General features: G+C 39.5%; 1 protein-coding gene across 2 annotated transcripts in view; it reads left to right on the forward strand.

Moving 5' to 3' along the window:
• FBN1 (fibrillin 1) overlaps positions 1 to 18,769 on the forward strand; it is a 239,620-nt gene that overhangs the window by 171,535 nt on the left and 49,316 nt on the right. For both annotated transcript variants that reach the window (XM_074393650.1, XM_074393651.1), the window contains 11 exons: positions 1,463 to 1,585; positions 1,731 to 1,853; positions 3,396 to 3,521; positions 5,346 to 5,468; positions 7,145 to 7,267; positions 7,572 to 7,736; positions 9,788 to 9,856; positions 9,953 to 10,078; positions 11,609 to 11,731; positions 12,340 to 12,498; positions 15,282 to 15,353. In XM_074393650.1, coding sequence (XP_074249751.1) covers positions 1,463 to 1,585; positions 1,731 to 1,853; positions 3,396 to 3,521; positions 5,346 to 5,468; positions 7,145 to 7,267; positions 7,572 to 7,736; positions 9,788 to 9,856; positions 9,953 to 10,078; positions 11,609 to 11,731; positions 12,340 to 12,498; positions 15,282 to 15,353 — 1,332 coding nt within the window. The remainder of the gene's footprint in view (positions 1 to 1,462; positions 1,586 to 1,730; positions 1,854 to 3,395; positions 3,522 to 5,345; positions 5,469 to 7,144; positions 7,268 to 7,571; positions 7,737 to 9,787; positions 9,857 to 9,952; positions 10,079 to 11,608; positions 11,732 to 12,339; positions 12,499 to 15,281; positions 15,354 to 18,769) is intronic.

The following is an 18,769-nucleotide window of genomic DNA, read 5'->3' on the forward strand; positions in this document are numbered from 1 at the left end:
ATTTCCTTGGAATGTGCCATACTCTCCTTTAGCTGGTTAAAGCTCCCAGTCACAGTCTAAAACTGTGTGCCTCCCTTGACCTGCTGTAATAACTTGATTAGGTCTGTGTGGCTGCTAAGGTTACACTGAAATCCACCCATACAATGTGTCATCATTGAAAGGATATTCTTCCAGACATGCTGCTTCATTTTTATCATCATTAGTGATATCATAAAGTTCTTTTGTAGGAGCAATCTGTTATTTCATTTTGTGTTTGCTCTAGAAGTTATAAAGAAGTCAAAGAGCTCAGGACCATTCAGAGCTTCAGATGGAACACTTGGCAAATGGCATGTTTGCAAACACTTTCAAATCATTTAATTGGGCTTCTTAAGTAAACAAAAAGGCAAATAGGAGTTAGTTGCCCAGTTTCTTTTTCATGCCACTATTCAAGTGTTCACTGGAAATTCTTGCAGTGTTTTGTATGTCAAAATGTTTCTTCTTGACCTAAGATTGGTGTTAGATATTAGCTTCCATATGGAGTACCATATTTATGAGTTCTTGTTCTTAGTTAATGACAAAGTTGATTATGAGGGTAACCCATTATAGAATGGACTTATTTCAGGAAATTTTCACTTAATACTTTATATTCTTTTCTGTAACATGTTTATATTAGAGAGTCTATCTTGGCTAAAGTTGACAATGGAATTTTGGAGAATAGAGCGTTTTGGAGAATTTGGAGTCTTTTAGTAATGTGACCCTAATCTGGTACTCGTTACATTCTGACAAAGTCTCCATTGGACAACTTGAGTTTTATGTGAAATATACATAAGAAGCCTGGGCTCTCCAATGTGGTAGGACTCTAAGAAGCTAGGGAAAGGATGGCTTACATACTGCCTTAAGGAACATTTTCTGCAAATGCTTAAATTAGCAATACCTAAAGTAAAGCTTTTATAGAAATAAAGCATAATTAAATAACAGTGACTTAAGTTTAAGAATAAAAACATTTTATATATAAAATATAGGGCAAAAAATTTCTAATATGGCAACAAACTTGTATTTTTTGTTTGTACAAGATATGAAAATAATACACATCATTACTCCATAGTTGACTTATTAAAAATACTAGCAAAAGAAAATAAATGACCATGAGTATTATATTAAAACCATGGAAAATTAAGAAACTCATTTTTTGTTGTCTTCAGCTATAAAAAGTCACTTTGCAGTAACTGGAAACTTATGTTAAAATACGGAAAATAATTAGAGTTAATAATAGCTAGTACAATCATACTGTTATATCTTTATAAATTGACATTTAAAGCTGTTCCATGTATGTAGAGTTTACATATGGCTGCAAAACCAATCTATACTATACCATGGGAAGTTTGAAGGCAAGCCAACTTTTGAATATTACTAAGTTATTTTAAAAACCAAAAGACATTTGTGCTAAGCCTTTTTCTGAATCACTCACTGCTTATTTTTGCAGACATCAATGAATGTGAAATTGGAGCACACAACTGTGGCAGACATGCTGTGTGTACCAACACAGCAGGAAGCTTCAAATGTAGCTGCAGTCCTGGGTGGATTGGAGATGGCATTAAGTGCTCTGGTGAGTAGGAAAGTAACAGAGATTGCTTATCAAGGACTGCGTAGATTACATGTGTGAAAATATTCATTCTATAAAGTTATTTCGAGAATTATTGATTTTAAATGCCACACTTTCTGTTAATAATGATATAACCTTTTTCCATAAGATCTGGATGAATGTTCCAATGGAACTCATATGTGCAGCCAGCATGCAGACTGCAAGAATACCATGGGATCTTACCGCTGTCTGTGCAAGGAAGGATACACGGGCGATGGCTTCACTTGTATAGGTATGTTCACGTTGGAAACAACTATGTCAACGCCAGCCAGAGAAGCAAGGCTTTCCATATTTCTCAGGCTAGCAATTTGTTTTGAAGACTGGGTCAGTTGATAGAAAAGATTCATCATTTGGCACTAGAGCTCTGTGGAAAGTGAAAAATTGGAACCAATTCAATTAGGGAGACCTCAAATGCTTCTAGATAGATAAATAGATAGATAGACAGACAGACAGACAGACAGATATGTTTAGATGCCATTACCACATAGTTTACAGGGATCTGTGGTTTAATACAAAATGATACCAAAAAAGTCATAGTGTTCTCCACCTCAAGTCAGCTAGGCCTTATAATAGTTAAAATTGGCCTATGTATCATTATGTAACTAGATATAAAGATGTCATTAGTTTAAACAAATCATACTGCCTTTTATATGCCTTAGCCTTTATATTTTTGTGCCTATTTCTCACCAACGACTTCCTTTCTGTAACAACACATGGGTTAGCTTGCTGTAGAAAGCTATGTAAGGAGAAGGGATTAGATGTTCTAGATTAGGAGAACAGTATATATTTTTCTCCAACAGGCCATCGTCATCATTCCATATTGGTATAAGTAAAAATTTCAAACCTGCTAAGGAATTCATTCACTTCTAATTTTGCAATAATATATTAATAAAATTTTCTTCTTGTCTCTAATTAATGATCATAGAAGTAACAGAAACTCTTACCCACATTTAAACATACAAGATTAGACTTGTCATTGCCTAACTTATACACATACTTACATGTGCATAGACAGAACTTTTTATATCATAGCTTTGGAATTAAATAGTAAGATCCATTACTCATTGGCCATTAGGTCGTATAGCTTCCCCTTAACTTAAAACATAAATTTATTTTCAGAAGTTTGTTCATAAGAAGTCATTTAAGCACAGAAGAAGCTAAGGCCCATTAGGTGATTTACCTGGAATTTTTTTTTAATTCCCTGAAAGTTTTATCTCAGGTGAAATCATTGTTGCCCAACTTATTGATGCTTTATCATCAAAAATCTCCCATTGTTTTGAGAACATATTCAAATTCCGTGCATTAGGCATGTATGATTTATGTGTCTGATATTTAAATGCCTGTGATTATTAAGAAAACCAGGGAGAGATTCAGCAGATGGAATTTTTCTTGTCCCCTATGGTTGCCATTCTTTGGCACTTTTGGTGCCCATCTAAGCTAAACCTGGAACTTGAGAAATAAGTACAAACATGACGTGTCCTTTCCTGTCATGTATGCCCTCCATGTGGATGACCCTTCTTCAACAGGCCTTAGTTTGCATGATCCCTTTGGCTTACTCATTTTACATCATTGAGGATAAATTATTCGGGATTCTGAATCAGCCCCATGTAAATTGCATATTCAATATTAGCCTTCCTACGAGAAAAATGAATGAGCTTAAATGTGTCAAATTGAAGTTATGCCAAAACATTGCTGCACTGGAAAGTAGTTAGACCTGAGGAATTAGAAAGCCCCTAACTGAGGAAGAGTAATGTGTGTTTCTTTTTGCCTGTAGACCTTGATGAGTGCTCCGAGAATCTGAATCTCTGTGGCAATGGCCAGTGCCTCAATGCCCCAGGAGGATACCGCTGTGAATGCGACATGGGCTTCGTGCCCAGTGCTGACGGGAAAGCCTGTGAAGGTAACTGATGGGGAAGCCGATGGGACCCTTGCTGGGCGTGATGAGATTAGGTTATTTAAACATTCCTGATGCCTTTTTTTTTTTTTTTAACTGAGGTGTGTTTTAGCTTCATGTCTAAGCTGGTCAGTTTAGTTTGTAGAGGGGTTAGGTTTCCAGCTGACCATTTCTCTTGGTGCACAGAAAGCCTCAGCTGACTGGCCACAAGCTGCACCTCTAGGCTTGGCTGTATGGTCTGCAAGGGTATGCCCATTGGTCAGGGAGGGTAGCCAAGTGTGCTTAACCCAGTGCAACCCATTTACCCCTATTGAGGGGGAAAGGGCTCAAAGGGCAGGTTCCCTGACGATGTCCTGTTGTGGGATTATCATTAAATATGGAAACACAGGTTGTACTCTCCACTATATTTGGTTTCTAGAAATAAAGGCTTTAAAATAACGGCAGAGCAAATAGTCTTGTCCATACATAGAATGGTGTGTCTCACATTTGCTCTAAATATCTGACATATATAACATGTTGAAGAAGAATTCTGCAAATTCTTCAATAGAATTTGAAGAATTTGCAGAACTGTCCCATGTTATATATCTTAGATCCCATGAGTATACCCTTGGGATAATGCCATATGGCATAGTATCTCTCAGCTGTAGGCTCTGTCATTCTGATAATTGTTGGTCAGACAGGAAGAGTCCTAGGAACCTTTAGCTAAGGCTGGATCCCATTAGGAAACACAAGATTCTTCTGTTTACCAATATTTGTCAAATTTAAGCACATTCTCCTTCATTGAAAAGAAGATTTCAGTAGAAATAAACAAATGATAACGATTGTCAGTAGAAGTTTAAACAAGACCCTGATTAATGTATTAGTGAGTAGTTCCTTGTTAACAAGACATGAACTCAAAATCAGTCATTAGCTATGACATGTGTACTAATTCCCTCATGTATTTTTATGTAAATACTTTTCTTTGTTATGGAACCATTGGGTGTTCTTTATACAGTTTGTATTAAATATGCAGAGTTTGATATAAAACTCTTTGGAGGCAAGAAACCAGATTATGCTCTTGATCATGTGCCTAATGCGTTGTTTACTTCTGTTACTCCAAATATCCAAGCAAAACAGGTACTGTGCCATCTCTGGCAGCATAAATAGTCACAGTGAAAGTTTTGCTTCTCTTATTGCTATAAGGGAAGGTTTTGCTTGTTTGTTTGTTCTTAATATAAATTATGGCTGGCAGAGTGGTCATGGCTATTGAAAGCCAGACTCAAGCCTGAAAATGTGCTCACGTGTCATCTGCACAACAAGAATATTGACATGAGGCAGAGACGAGGCCTGGAAGAAGCAAGTGTGGTATTCCAATCTTCATCAACAAAAGCAAACACACACCATAGGACTAGGGAGGCTGGGGATTATGCAACCAATTATGACAGTTACCAAAAAGACATTGTGGCTTGTAAAATGTTAATTCACAACAAAAACCGTGACTGTATATTGAAAACAATCAAAGAATTTAGTGTAAGGTGGCTTGCTTGGCTCTTACTTTACAGAAGTGATGTGAACCTACATGGAACACTACAAATGACATATGTATCTATAAAAGGCTCAGCCCACTGCTTCGCATTTGATAGGGACTGAGGAAAGGTAACCTCCCACCTACGAGACTTCCTCGTGCATGACAAATCGCCTCAAAGTCTATAGGAGAAGTGCCTAGACTGGTGTTAGGTAGTCTGCATTTTCTTAATATTTATAGTAGTTGCCTAATTATATTTGGGAGTTTTGGTTGTTTTTTTTTTTAAATATAAATTAACTTATTTCCTTTTTCCTCCCTCCCCTAAGATATCGATGAGTGCTCCCTTCCGAACATCTGTGTCTTTGGAACTTGCCACAACCTCCCTGGCCTCTTCCGCTGTGAGTGTGAGATAGGCTATGAACTGGACAGGAGCGGCGGGAACTGCACAGGTAAGACCTCTGCTCGCATCAAAATCAGCTCCCTGGTGTTTCGGGGAACCCAACTATTAGAAACCCCCGGGACTATACAAGAGCAGTCACAGAGGACAAGAAAAGCAAGGGGGAAATGTTAAGAATCACAGAAACAGTTTCTCAGACCTGGAACTGATGGGAGGTGAGGATACAGAGGAAAGAGTCGAAGACAATTGAAGGAGCAAAGTTTGTAGCCTTGAAATTGAGTTTGTGGCTACACAGGAATGTTCTAGGGATGCTCCAGCTGTGTACCTTTCCAGCCATTTCCTTTTTCTACTTGGGCACATTTTTGGAGAGTTTCCTTTTGAAGATCATGCCCTGGGATCATGGTTTTCCTCCTTGTTTTTGTTGTTGCAATACCCACCCCACTCCTTCTCACCTCTGCCCTGCCCGTTGGTCACCAGAGTACCTGGTACACAGAGCTCAGCCATTTTCTTGTTGAGCCAGGGACCCTCAGGGAACATTAGAAAAAGTTTAGAAAAGCTACAGGCACCCAGCAGACTGCCACGTGGTTCTCTCTGGCACTAAGACTTTGAAAGCCATTTACATTTCCCCTTCCTAATTCACCCCTCTGTTCAAGGATATTGAAGAAACAACTTCTGTTCTGTATGAATTCAAATTTCAGGAAAAATCTGGTCCTTTCAACCACCTAAACAAACCATGACTCAGGGGCTCTCCAGATCATGACCACCACCAGCACCCTGCAAACGCTCTGGATGGAGTATTCCTCTCCAGCCACACATTCTTCCCTTGCTTTTTCTTAAAACTTCTATGAACCAGGCCCGGTCTCTTGCATGCCTCAGGAAGTCACCCCTCCATAGCCTCTCCTGAGTGGCTCAGATGACTATCAGCATCATTTTGTCTAACCTTCTTTCTGTTAGTTTGGTCCTGTCCATCCAAATGCACATGTAATTTGAACAAAAATGTCATCTGCAGTGCCACCCGCAGGAGGGTTGCCGGATTTAAGGGGAGGATCAAGGCAAAGGAGTCATCCCTCTTCTCCAGCCGTTCGTCTGTTCTTGCGTATTTCATGAGCGTTCAAAACAGACAAAAGGGATTGTATGGAGTGGAATTTGCCAAAACCCATGTCCTAAATATCTGGAATTCTGTACATAGTTTTGGAATAGAAACTGAAAGGGAAATACTCCACTCAGCATCGATGATGGGAGAGAGACTCCTTGCCGACTTCAGGGAACACGCTAAGCCTCACGCGTGTGTGTCGGGGGAAGCAGCAAGAGCTGCTGCTCCTGAGGCTTTCCTGGGACATCTTGCTCCAATTTGATGAAATAACAAGCCACATATGCTCAATATATTTTCTTAAAACCTGTGTCTGAATTTCTGGTTGACCGAGGTCACAATCATGTTCTGCCTTCATGTACCTTGACTGGAATACTTTTCCTAGTTACAACGTTGTGTTTTATCCTGATGACAAATTTGAATGGTAAATGTGTTGTGGGGGAAGAAGACCAAAAACTATGACATATTTCCTTCCTGAGGGGTTTTATTTCTGAAGTGGATGACAGCATTTCTAGATGTTGTTATAACTAGCAGCTTTAAAATCCTTGTTGGGAACTCTAGATTGGGCCCTGTTCTTTTATGGTGACGTCTGCCTGCACTGGCTCAGGTGATAACTCCTGCTTGCTGTTTGCTTTTAGATGTTAATGAATGCCTGGATCCAACCACGTGCATCAGTGGGAACTGTATCAACACTCCAGGCAGCTATACCTGTGACTGCCCACCTGATTTTGAGCTGAATCCAACTCGAGTTGGCTGTGTGGGTAAGACCTTAAAAACTTTTCAGGGAAGCATACTGTTTATTATTTTGAAAATAGCCCTAAACCTTCCATTCTCAAAGTTTGCAAAATGAGTGATATACAGAAATTTAAACATTTCCCAACTCTGCTTTATATTCAGGTGTCTTTTCCATAGGAAAATTCTCAGTACTGTATGATATTCATGGGCACTTTTTAATTTCTTAGTAAAAGTAAATGATGGTTTTTTAATAGTTCCTGAAGTGGGTTTGAATTTTCAACCCTGGTAGAATCTTCCTGACTCGCTTTTGTGTTTGTATATGGTAAATAGATACCCGCTCTGGAAATTGCTATTTGGATATTCGACCTCGAGGAGACAATGGAGATACAGCCTGCAGCAATGAAATTGGAGTTGGTGTTTCCAAAGCTTCCTGTTGCTGTTCTCTGGGTAAAGCCTGGGGTACTCCTTGTGAGATGTGCCCCGCTGTGAACACATGTAAGTGGACAACCTCCTATTTAGTATTATTTCAACTCCAGCCAGTTCTCCTTTCTAGATCAGAAGATAAACCTTTTTTACTCTTAGATCAGACTGAAGATCAGTCCTCTCAGCCCTGTGGAGGGCACCTTATTCCCAATTCAAGAGTCAGAAAGTATTTCTGGTTGGCTCGCACTGAAAGATCAGGTGGGGCAGGTAACATCTCACTTCTGCGTGAGTGAGAAGCAGATAGCATTACTTTAAAGATTTTCCGGACTAGGTTACTTAAACCATGTTGCTTCCCTTCCAGGGACACACTGATTATCTCTCCTCTTCTCAGCTATTGACTAGTTTTGAAAGCTCTAGGTCAGACTCGGTGTCCCTGGGTTTGAAGAGAAGCAATTAGTTAAGCAACTACGAAATGGAAGATGATTTCATTCTTACGGTGTGGCTTGAAAGAGAGCTTTAGCATGTGATTTTAAGGACATAGATACTATGTCTCCTAAAGATATAAAAGGCTTGTTATTTTTCCAAGTGGGTCCTGTATTATAATTCAGAATCAGATATAGCTTCTTTGGCAAAAGTCAGTGGCTACTGCCTATAGCCTATATTGGGATTGATAGGGATTCTTCTTTTGCTGAAGGATTATTTATTCAATTCTTCTAAAAATATTGGTTGAGTACCTAAAGTGTGTACTCTGGATGTGCAAAGATGAATTAGACTAGATTCTGCCCTTCAGAAGAATACAGCATAGTTGGCAAATTATGACCTAAACGTAAGTGCTATAATTCAAAATAGGTCTCAGAAAGAAAAGAAAGAGCAGACACAGTGCTGTGTTGGTACAAACAGCACACCTGGTGCAAATTAGGACTCCACTACTTGTCACCCATGTAACCCTGGGCAAGTTCCTTAGCATTCATAGAATACCTCATAGGATTAAATGAAACCACTTGTGCAGAGTACCCAGCAGAGGAGTGTGTGCTCAGCCGGCTCCTCCTCCTCTCTTCTCTTCAGAAAGGGAGGTCAGTTCTGCTTGGGAGAGGGTTGGGACTTGGCACGTTTTCTAATTGAGGCTTCAAAAAGGTTGTGACGTGAAAGAAGAAAAAAGTGTGGATGATTGGAGAAACGGGAGAACAAGTAAAAGAGGAGGACAGTTCATTTCAGTGGTGTCGAAGGGGGCAAACTAAGACGCTTTGTAGATTAATGATGAGTAGCAAAGCAATAGATATGCACCCCATGCCAGATCTGAACCAGAGTGAGAACTACAGCATGTACATACAGGCATGTGTGCCTATAATTTCAGGAAGCCAGGACAGGGATTAGCAGATCTGGAAACACCATGATGATCGTGAAAGAACTGATCGTATAGATCAGTTCACTGGGAAGATGCAGCAGGTTACAGACATGCTTATTGACACGTTCCTCTGCGTATCCCTGTGCTGGCACATGGCACTGAAGTAAATGTTTCTAGGTAAAATACTTGGATGAAAGAATTAATGGGGGAACCCAAGGACACTGTAGAAAGTTCTTTTTGGAAACCAGGAGAATCAATACTGCCATCCATAGAAACAGAGGTGCAAGAAAGGTCTTTAGTCATGAAGGAGAGAATTGGGATAAGAATCAACAGAGAACAGCTTTTTCTAAGAAAGTGTTTTGGAAATAGGCCAATTAAGATTATTAAGGGAAGCTGTAATTCCCAGAAAGTAAGGCTGAACAGAACATAAAAATGAAGATGAAGTTTTTCAGAAAATCAAAAGGGAAAGAAAATCTTTAAAAAAAAAAGAACAGTGATGAAGATAGGGATAAAATAGTCTGCATGGGTGTAAGAACAGGGGAATGGTGAGAGTTCAAGCACTAAGGACAGTGGCCTTGCACTGGGGACACATCATAAAAACCACTGGAGAATGGCAAGTGTCCACAAAGGTGTTAACTTACTGCAGACAGGCAGAGTAATAACTAAAGATGCCTGAACATGAATAGTTTCAGGTGGATATGTCAGTATTTCTCTAGAGGTTACTACTTCTAAAAATTTTAGATTCAGAGCAACTCAACTTGAATTTTTGTTTCAATAGCTGAGTACAAAATTCTTTGTCCTGGAGGGGAAGGTTTTCGACCAAATCCTATCACCGTTATATTGGAAGGTAATTGTGTTTGTTTTGTCTTAAAACGCACGCAATTTGAATTTCTTTGGGTTTGGTTACAATGCTGAAGGAATGCTTTTGTTTTGCTTTTGATAGATATTGATGAGTGCCAGGAGCTACCAGGGCTGTGCCAAGGGGGGAAATGTATCAACACCTTCGGGAGTTTCCAGTGCCGCTGTCCAACCGGCTACTACCTGAATGAAGATACGCGAGTGTGTGATGGTAAATGGCCCTTGTAGGATGATAAAGTTTTTCAGATATCAAGAACTAACCTGCAAAACCAGAATATGGTTACCAGGAAAACAGAATTTAGCTGTATAGCACAGTGGTCTAAACACAAGCATAGCCAGGTAAATATGTCACACGTGGCAGTTTGGAATAATGTTACTCAAAATATGTCATTTCTGGTAAGTCCTAAATCTCTCTCTTTTCCTGAGAAAAATAGACTCTTGTTCTGCTGGACCATAGCCTCATTTATGCTTACAAAAGAGTTTTCTATGCTCTTCAGAAAAGCCATTTTTCATGAGAATGGCACAGGTCCCATTTCAGTGCTGCTTCTCTATTGGGGGAGTTCTGGGCCCTCTTCTTGTCATCCATGCTCATGCATTCAAATGAGCTTCTCCTAGAAGGCGGCCCTTTGGCTTCATGCTGTGAGTGGTCGCCCTTGTTCACCCTGTGCTTCTGGAAAGGTGGAGAATATTAACCACTTCTAGGTTTGAGAGCACTCAGCCATGAGCCAGGGTGGGAGAGGTGGTTTTCATCTACACGCAGGAATCACATCACTGTTTAGGAAAGAGACCTCCTTGTGCTCTGCATAGGAAATGGCTCTTAGGGCTCTTTAAGTGGCTTATTAGGTCACCCAGACGATGGCAAGGTCATTGAGTATTACATTGAACATCACATTATATATGGCACAGCTCTAAGACCCATGGAGTTAAAGAAGATTAGAATCAACTCCTTTGTTTGGAAATGAGGAGAGGATGTGAAATATGCTCCATGCTGCCTTACCAGTGCAGATTCATGAAGCCAGCTGTTCATGGCTTCCAGATATTGTATACCCTATCGTAGATTTGGTGAACATATGAAGTGTACTTGTTTTCCTAAGGGATGTTTGAGATTTTAATTTCTCCAAGATTCTGTCTCTGCCTACCTTTAAGGATGTTATAGAGTCATTTATTAGGAGACTCATTATTATCTTTGATATGCCTTCATGTCAGAAGGCAAGAGTTCCTTTTATTTTTTGTTTTTTGTTTGTTTTGAGATGGAGTCTCACTCTGCTGCCCAGGCTGGAGTGCAGTGGCACGATCTTGGCTCACTGCAGCCTTTGCATCCAGGGTTCAGGCAATTCTCCTGCCTCAGCCTCCTGAGTAGAGTAGCTGGGACTAGAGGTGTGCACCACTACGCCTGGCTAATTTTTGTGTTTTTAGTAGAGATGGAGTTTCACCATGTTGGCCAGGTGTATCTAGAACTCCTGCCCTCAAGTGATTCACCCACCTTGGCCTCCCAATGTGCTGGGATGACAGGCATGAGCCACCATGCTCAGCCAAGAGTTCCTTTTCTAAAACCTTTCCTTAAAAGGCACACATTTGCAGAGAGAGGACACAGATGAATGAAATGCCTATTTTTATCTTATTTCAAAATGCCCTGTAGATTTTCTCCTCTGTTGTCAACATTCATATTGGCATTCGGTATCAGGCCATTCCAAAATGTGAAGTTCTCATATTCATATACCACTTTCTCTTTGGATTACAGATGTGAATGAATGTGAGACTCCCGGAATCTGTGGTCCAGGGACATGTTACAACACCGTTGGCAACTACACCTGTATTTGTCCTCCAGATTACATGCAAGTGAATGGGGGAAATAATTGCATGGGTAAGTCCAAGCTTTTCTCAGTAATGCCCGTTTGGTTTCCATCCACAAAGAATAAGAGAGCTTAGGTGATGTTACTCATCAGACGGAGGGCTGACATCTCTTCACTGTCTTGGTAGGAGCCTCCTCCCCTGTAAACCATAACTTGGCATTTTTTCACTAGCATGGGTGGGTGGTTGGGAGTTTTCTCTAAAATGCAATGTTGGAAAATCCCAAACAACAGTTAATAGTACTTCTTTTGTTTGACTTTTGGGTGTATCTTTGTACAATTATATTTACAGCACTGACCTACAGTATTAAAACAGCATGAGTCGGAAATGAGAAACTTACTGCCAAATGGCAGGAAAGAATTGTTACTAGGAGACTAGGCAGAGAGTGATTTAAAGTTTATTAGTGCTACGGCTACATAGTGACTTAGTTCTGTGGCATGAGTTATCAGGGAATACATTTCTCAAAGTCCTTTTTCTTGTGGTAGCATGTTTGCCCTTATCAAAGTCAAGCTACAATACCCCTCAGATGAACCTTGCTCATTGAGTATCCACTTAGAAATTTGTTGTGATTTCCCACATGGCCTCACCAGTCCTCCAATTCTTTTTTTGCCTCCTGCCTAGATATGAGAAGAAGTTTGTGCTACAGAAACTACTATGCTGACAACCAGACCTGTGATGGAGAACTGTTATTCAACATGACCAAGAAGATGTGCTGTTGTTCCTACAACATCGGCCGGGCCTGGAATAAGCCCTGTGAGCAGTGTCCCATCCCAAGTACAGGTGAGTTTTAGTTTCACCATTGCCAAAAATACAGGTTGAAAAATTACCTATAAATTGTTGGGGAAATCAGTCTTAGCGAAGGAAGCAACGTTTGCATTGTTTATCTTTACAGGGAAGAAAATGGCTCACAAAGGCAAATATTTAAATTCACAGTTGATGCTGGTCATTCTAGCCAAACATTGAGTCACAGAATGTTTTCTAATTTATACCCTAATACGTAACCAGACTTGTAAACTCAGCATATCACAAAATTATAAACTATAAACAATGTTCTCATTGTTGCTGAAGTCTTACGTAACTAAAAGACTGGAAACGTTAGACAAACCGATGTGACAATAAGAGAAACGTAATTCCTTTTGTTTTTCTTATTTAAAGCTAAATTTGTTCCAAACAGAATTAAAGGCAGCCTACAAAGATGTAAATGTAAAGAAATAAGCATAAGGCAAATGGCAAACAAGAATAAGAAAGGTAGAGGCGGGGGCAGGACTGATACACACAATCCCAGCTGGGAATTCCTACACACTTGTCTCAAATAAGCGGTAAGTTTAGCCCCAAACTTTCTAGCGGCTCCCATGAAAAGGGAGATGTGATCAAGTACAAAATTCTCAATGACTATAAAGAAAACTCAAAAGCAAAGTGCAACTTTTTTTTCATATTGAGATCCAAGATAAATTTTTTCTTATATTCTCATAAAGAAACTAAATGTTATTTGTCTCTCTTAAAAAAAAAAAAAAAGGCTAATTTACAGCCTTTGTGTAAATGAAGTGAAGGCATTAGTGTATTGTTCTTATATGGTATATACATGATGACATCATTTGCCAAGATTATGATTTGGGTTATTTGAAATTATTATGCAAGGTTTATTAATTAACCCAAATTGTTATTTGGGTTAATTGAAATTATTATGAAATTTTATTGATTAGGGTGTGCTATAAAGGGAATCCTACCCTATTTTCCACAGTGATATGTAAAATATTAAATCTGTTGTTTGGTACTACCTGACATTGCATGCAACAGAAAATTCTTTTTTAGTAAAATATATTATTATTCCATCCAATGTTTATACCAGAAATAATATAATAACCACCACTTAGAATTCCTAATTTACCTCCACCCTGTAAAATGTTTCTAGGCCAGGGCTTGGCAAAACACAATCCATGGGCCAAATCCATCCCACCACCTACTTTTGAATGGCCTGCAAGCTAAAAATGATTTCTACATTTTAAATGGCTGGAAAAAATCTGGAGAATCGTATCTTATAAAATGAAAGTTACATGAGCTTCAGAGTTTGTTGCCCATAAATAAAACTCGATTAGAACACAGCCACACTAATTTATTTTCATATTGTCTACTGCTGCTTTCATGGCAGCGTTAAATCGTTTTGACTGTACAGCCTCTAAATCCTGAGATATTTACTCTCTGTCCTGTTATTAAAAAGTTTTCTGACCCTTGATATTGAACAATGGTCTTTAAAACTTTAGATGATACTTACTACTTGCCTGTTGGTACAATATCTAGAGCTTATATGTACTTGGTGTGAATTTACGTGTAAAAGTCTATGTGTATATGTATGTGTGTATTTGTTTTCAATTATATTGAAAAATGCGCTTATTATTTTCCTGAATTGTTCTAATATAAAATATACACAAAATTATTTTTTTTTAAGATTAGATTTTCCAAAGATAGATAGAAGTCCTAGCATTCTCTTTTTTATCCTAATGGATTATTGCATATTCCTCTGAAGACCACTTTGGAAACCCTCAATATAGACTAACATTTACTTTCAGAAATGATTGCCTGAGTTTTCAATATCTGTATTCTCTTATGTAAAATGCAAGATTTCTTCTTGACGTTGGATATTCACCAAATCTAGTCATGGCTTTTCATTAGCTGTGAAATCTGTACATATTTTAGGAGTCCCTATAATTTCTTTGGATGGCCAACGTCAGCTGGCATTATGGTGTTAGAAGTGAACACTCTTAGATTAAGAAAACAAAAGGAGAATAACATGCTATATTTTGATTAAAATGCTTCCAGAAATCTTTTACTGATTCTCACTGCATGTGACCAATAAGGCGGTGGCCATCTTAGCTTAGATTGATACCATACCTTACCAGCTACAGTTATGATCTACAATCTCACAGTTAGAAGGGACTGCTGATAGATTTTAGTTCATCCTTTATTATCTGTTAAATTTGATTTATTCAAGTGAGAGGAAGACAGAGAGAGACAAAAGGAGAGAAGGGGAGGGAGAGAACTGGACAGAGCTGTACCAAATGAAATCCAGCTCAAAAAACTGCAAAAAAAAAAAAATGGTGAAGGTTGATTGACCCAAATTAGTAGATTTGACATCAGGGACATGGCTGGATTTGCTATGGTCTCCCATAACCTACTGAGAAAATGGCTTTTGTACGTGTTCCTCAAACCCCAGCTCTCTTAATGCAGGCTAGAGAGAGGCACTTTTTCCAGTCCCTGAGTTCAGAGCTGAACATCATCTATGTTGAAATCCAAACTCCCACAGGCACACTCAAGTGAATGAGTGGCATGTGACCTGGAGATCTCTACTTCTCCTTCATTATCACGTCAACATGAGATTATTTTTTTCTTACTATTTGTCTTACAGGCAAGATTATATCTGTAGGAATTTTTAGATTTACTTTTTATTTTAAATTCTTCAAATTACAGACAAATAACCTTTCAAGAATGCTTACAAAATAATTTTTTTCAGTTCAGTTGTTGCTCTTCTCTGATCCTCCCATCCCACCTTTGTTTCATCTCTGCAGATGAATTTGCTACACTGTGTGGAAGTCAAAGGCCAGGCTTTGTCATCGACATTTATACTGGTTTACCTGTTGGTGAGTCATGACGGCACTGTCAGAACTGTCTGGGTTTTTGTTGCCTTTGTGTTAGCAAGAGGAGTACACCATTAGTTTCCCAGTCCCTGTTTTTTTAAGAAGAAAAAAAAATGTGAAACAATGCCTTTAACTTTATTGAAACACTGATTCTTAGTTTGAAACAAACTGTGCAAACACCCTGTGCAGCTCCACCTAATTGGCAGCAGCATTTGTTGTTCATGATTAAGGGGACTGGAAAGCTTTTCACAAAATCACCATCAAGCATAGTTAAACCAACCTTCAGCATCAACAAGAGGAGCGATTCTGGGAGTCGGGCCCGTTGACATTTGATTTAACTGTAATTCCCAATCCTTCCTTCTGACTAAGGCTTTTCACACCAATCCGTACATGTAGATTGTTTACCTAAAGCCTTTTCGTGGATCAATTTTATCTTACATGGAATCTTCTCAGGTCATCTGCTTTGAGAATGTCAGATGTGAAATGAAAATCTTTTCAGTCTGAGGCCCCGCCTGGTAACTGAAGCAGAGAACACAACATCGGTAGAGATGCTTGTGCAACATTCAGAAGTACTGCACAGCACTCGGCCAATGCAGGCAATGCCCTTGTGGTTTGAAACCAAATAACACAAAAGTAGATGGAAAGCTGTTGCATTTTCTGAGTTTTTCCCTGGTGTGATTTATATGCATCCTTAGATGCCCTCTTAAGTCTTCACAGTTGTGTCTAGTAGCAAACATCACCACTTGCTTTCTTCCACCTTATTCATAATAAGTAAACTAAAATCCGCATCAGCCTTTCCAGTGACCTTGTTTAAGAAAACAAGAGTCTGGTCCAGCAATCAGCCTGGCTCCCTTAGTGCCAAATCCATATGGCTCCACGGTCTCGTCAACATCCAAAGAAACTTCATGGTTTGGCAAGAAAAACTGCTAAATGACATTGGCATGGAACACCTGGCCCTAGCTGCTTTGTTTTTCCCCTTCCCAAAACAGATCTTTTAATCTCCCTAGGATCTGTGATCGGAAGATAAGTGGTCTGTAATGGTAATGGTTCTCCATGGACCGACCAGGCATGTACCCCAGCAAGACTACCCTCCAAGGTTGGCAGTAAGCAAAGACTAAAAACGACATTAGCGTCGTCCACTAGGAGAGCTGGATAGGCTTCAAACACCATCTAGTCCAAACGCCTTGCTTCATGTTTGAGGACACAGAGGCCCAGAGAGGAGAAGGGACTCATCCAAGGCCACCCAGCTAACTAATAACAGAGCTGGGACCAGAAGACAGTCCTGACTCACGGCTTAGTTTGCTTCTAACTCTTAAAAACTGGAAATCGGATATTTAGCTCTATGGTTATTGTTACCAAATTCCACATGACAAAATATTTAGATGATGAAGAACTTTGTTTTGTTTAAGCTTTATACTCTCCTTTTGGAAGATCTTATGATTCTTGGCATGTGGAGTCCATTTGTATAGGGTTAAAACTATAGCATGTTTATTAATCTTGTCTTAAAATATAAACTTCTCCAAGCCGAAGTTCAAATAAAATCCCGACAAGAAAAAAATATATAATTTTTTATATATGCTTTTGCTATTTTACACCTAACAATGGCTAGAAATTTGACTCAGCCTGTTATTGTTAAGCTTGATCATAATATATCACTTATATTTAAAACAAATGAATTTGAATATATTTCATGTTTAACCCACACTGAATGAATGGCATCTGAATTTGTTTTGTTTATGATACACGGTTGTGATGTAACTTTACGTGGCCTTTTCATGACATGAATGACGAAGGTGTGAAAGAGCTAAAGACATAATGGCCTGTATTCAAAATGGCAATGTGCCCTTTGAGATTCTAAGCCATTTCTTGTCATTAAATAGGTCAATTTTGCCTTCACACAAAATCAAGTCCTTTTTTAAAAAGGATCTAAAATAAACCTATGACCACAAATTTCTCCTTTATAACAGATTGGTTTTAGAGTGTGGTTCCTCTAAAATTGCAGCAGCTCTTGTAGGCTCCACTTCGGTCCATGATCGTCTTCTCACAAAGTATGTACCTTTCAGAGGCTCCTGACTATAATAAGTAAACAAAGTATCTCAACAACAGTTATAGGAACTAGTGAATTGGGAGACTTTCTGTTGTAGACCATATCTCCCAGCTTTACATATCTCCCAGCTGAGGTGTTTCACCTGCCAAGGGGCTGAAGGAAGGGCTCTCCAGGATAACAGAGGTGTTGATGACAGTTCTGTGAAGATTGTATTAGGGCAATGTAGGAAATCACCCTAATACAGTCTTCCCTGGTATGATAAGGGAGGCAGGATTGTCTGTTAACTGAGTCCTGGTGTCAGATCCTGACTCTGCCTCTCATTGGCTGCTTGGTCTTTGGCCGGTTATATCCTCAGGTTATATCACTTGCATCATCTCTTGGGATAGTCAGAGTACCAAGACCATCTCATAGGGTGGCTGTGATAATTCAGCAGATAAATATAGGCTAAATGCTTGAGAAACATACCAGTCATGCAGCAAATGAGATTCTGTTAATATTAATACTGTTACCATTATTATTACTATTACTACTCTTACCCTAGAGGGCACTTCAGTGGTCAGGAGTTCAGAGGAGGTAAGACAGAGATGGGATCACTCCAGGCTGGCAAGGTGCCCACAGCCTCTCTCCACAGCTGGCCAGCCCTGCCTTAGCAGCCTGGGTCCTGGCCATGTTCTCACTCTTGGTCCTGTTTTGCTGCTCACCAATACACTGCCAGACACTTGCTTTCAACTGAACACATTTGAATTGAGCATTTACTACCTGTCATGTAGAGTGCTCAGCAACTGTAACACAGTGATACAGCAGCCAGGCCCAGCTCCCAGCCTTAGGAAGCTCACAGTCTAATATGACAGTTCCTCCTTGCTGCTGACCTTGTCTTCATTGTCAGCCTTGCCCCAGCTGTCATCCCCACACCTGACTTACCTCCTTTCTAAAGCCACATGAAGTAGGAAGGGGGCATTTAACTTGAATTTGAAGGATGAGAGTTCCATATACCATGCACTCCTCTGTGGTTCTTTACCAGCTCACCTTTTCATTTTCCCTAAATAAAGGTCCACTTGGGTAGAGAGGCTGTTTACTCTTGGCTGTCCCTTCTATTCTGTTCATCGAATGTATCCACATACAAAGGTGCCTCCTACAAAATTGACATTCTGAAACAAAACTCAAAAGATAGATGTTCAATCCAGTTAGACTCATATGCCTTGAAAGTGGTTTAGTTATCTAAATTTGCTATTCATTAATGTCCCCTATTGCCATCACCACCACCCCAACACACACACACACACACACACTCACACACACTCACACTCACACTCACTCACACACATACAAGCACTTTCCATCTTGTCTTACTGTGCATGGGGATCATGTGCTG

This window comes from Saimiri boliviensis, chromosome 2 (genome assembly GCF_048565385.1).
Source record: "Saimiri boliviensis isolate mSaiBol1 chromosome 2, mSaiBol1.pri, whole genome shotgun sequence".
NCBI classification, from domain to species: Eukaryota; Metazoa; Chordata; class Mammalia; order Primates; family Cebidae; genus Saimiri; species Saimiri boliviensis.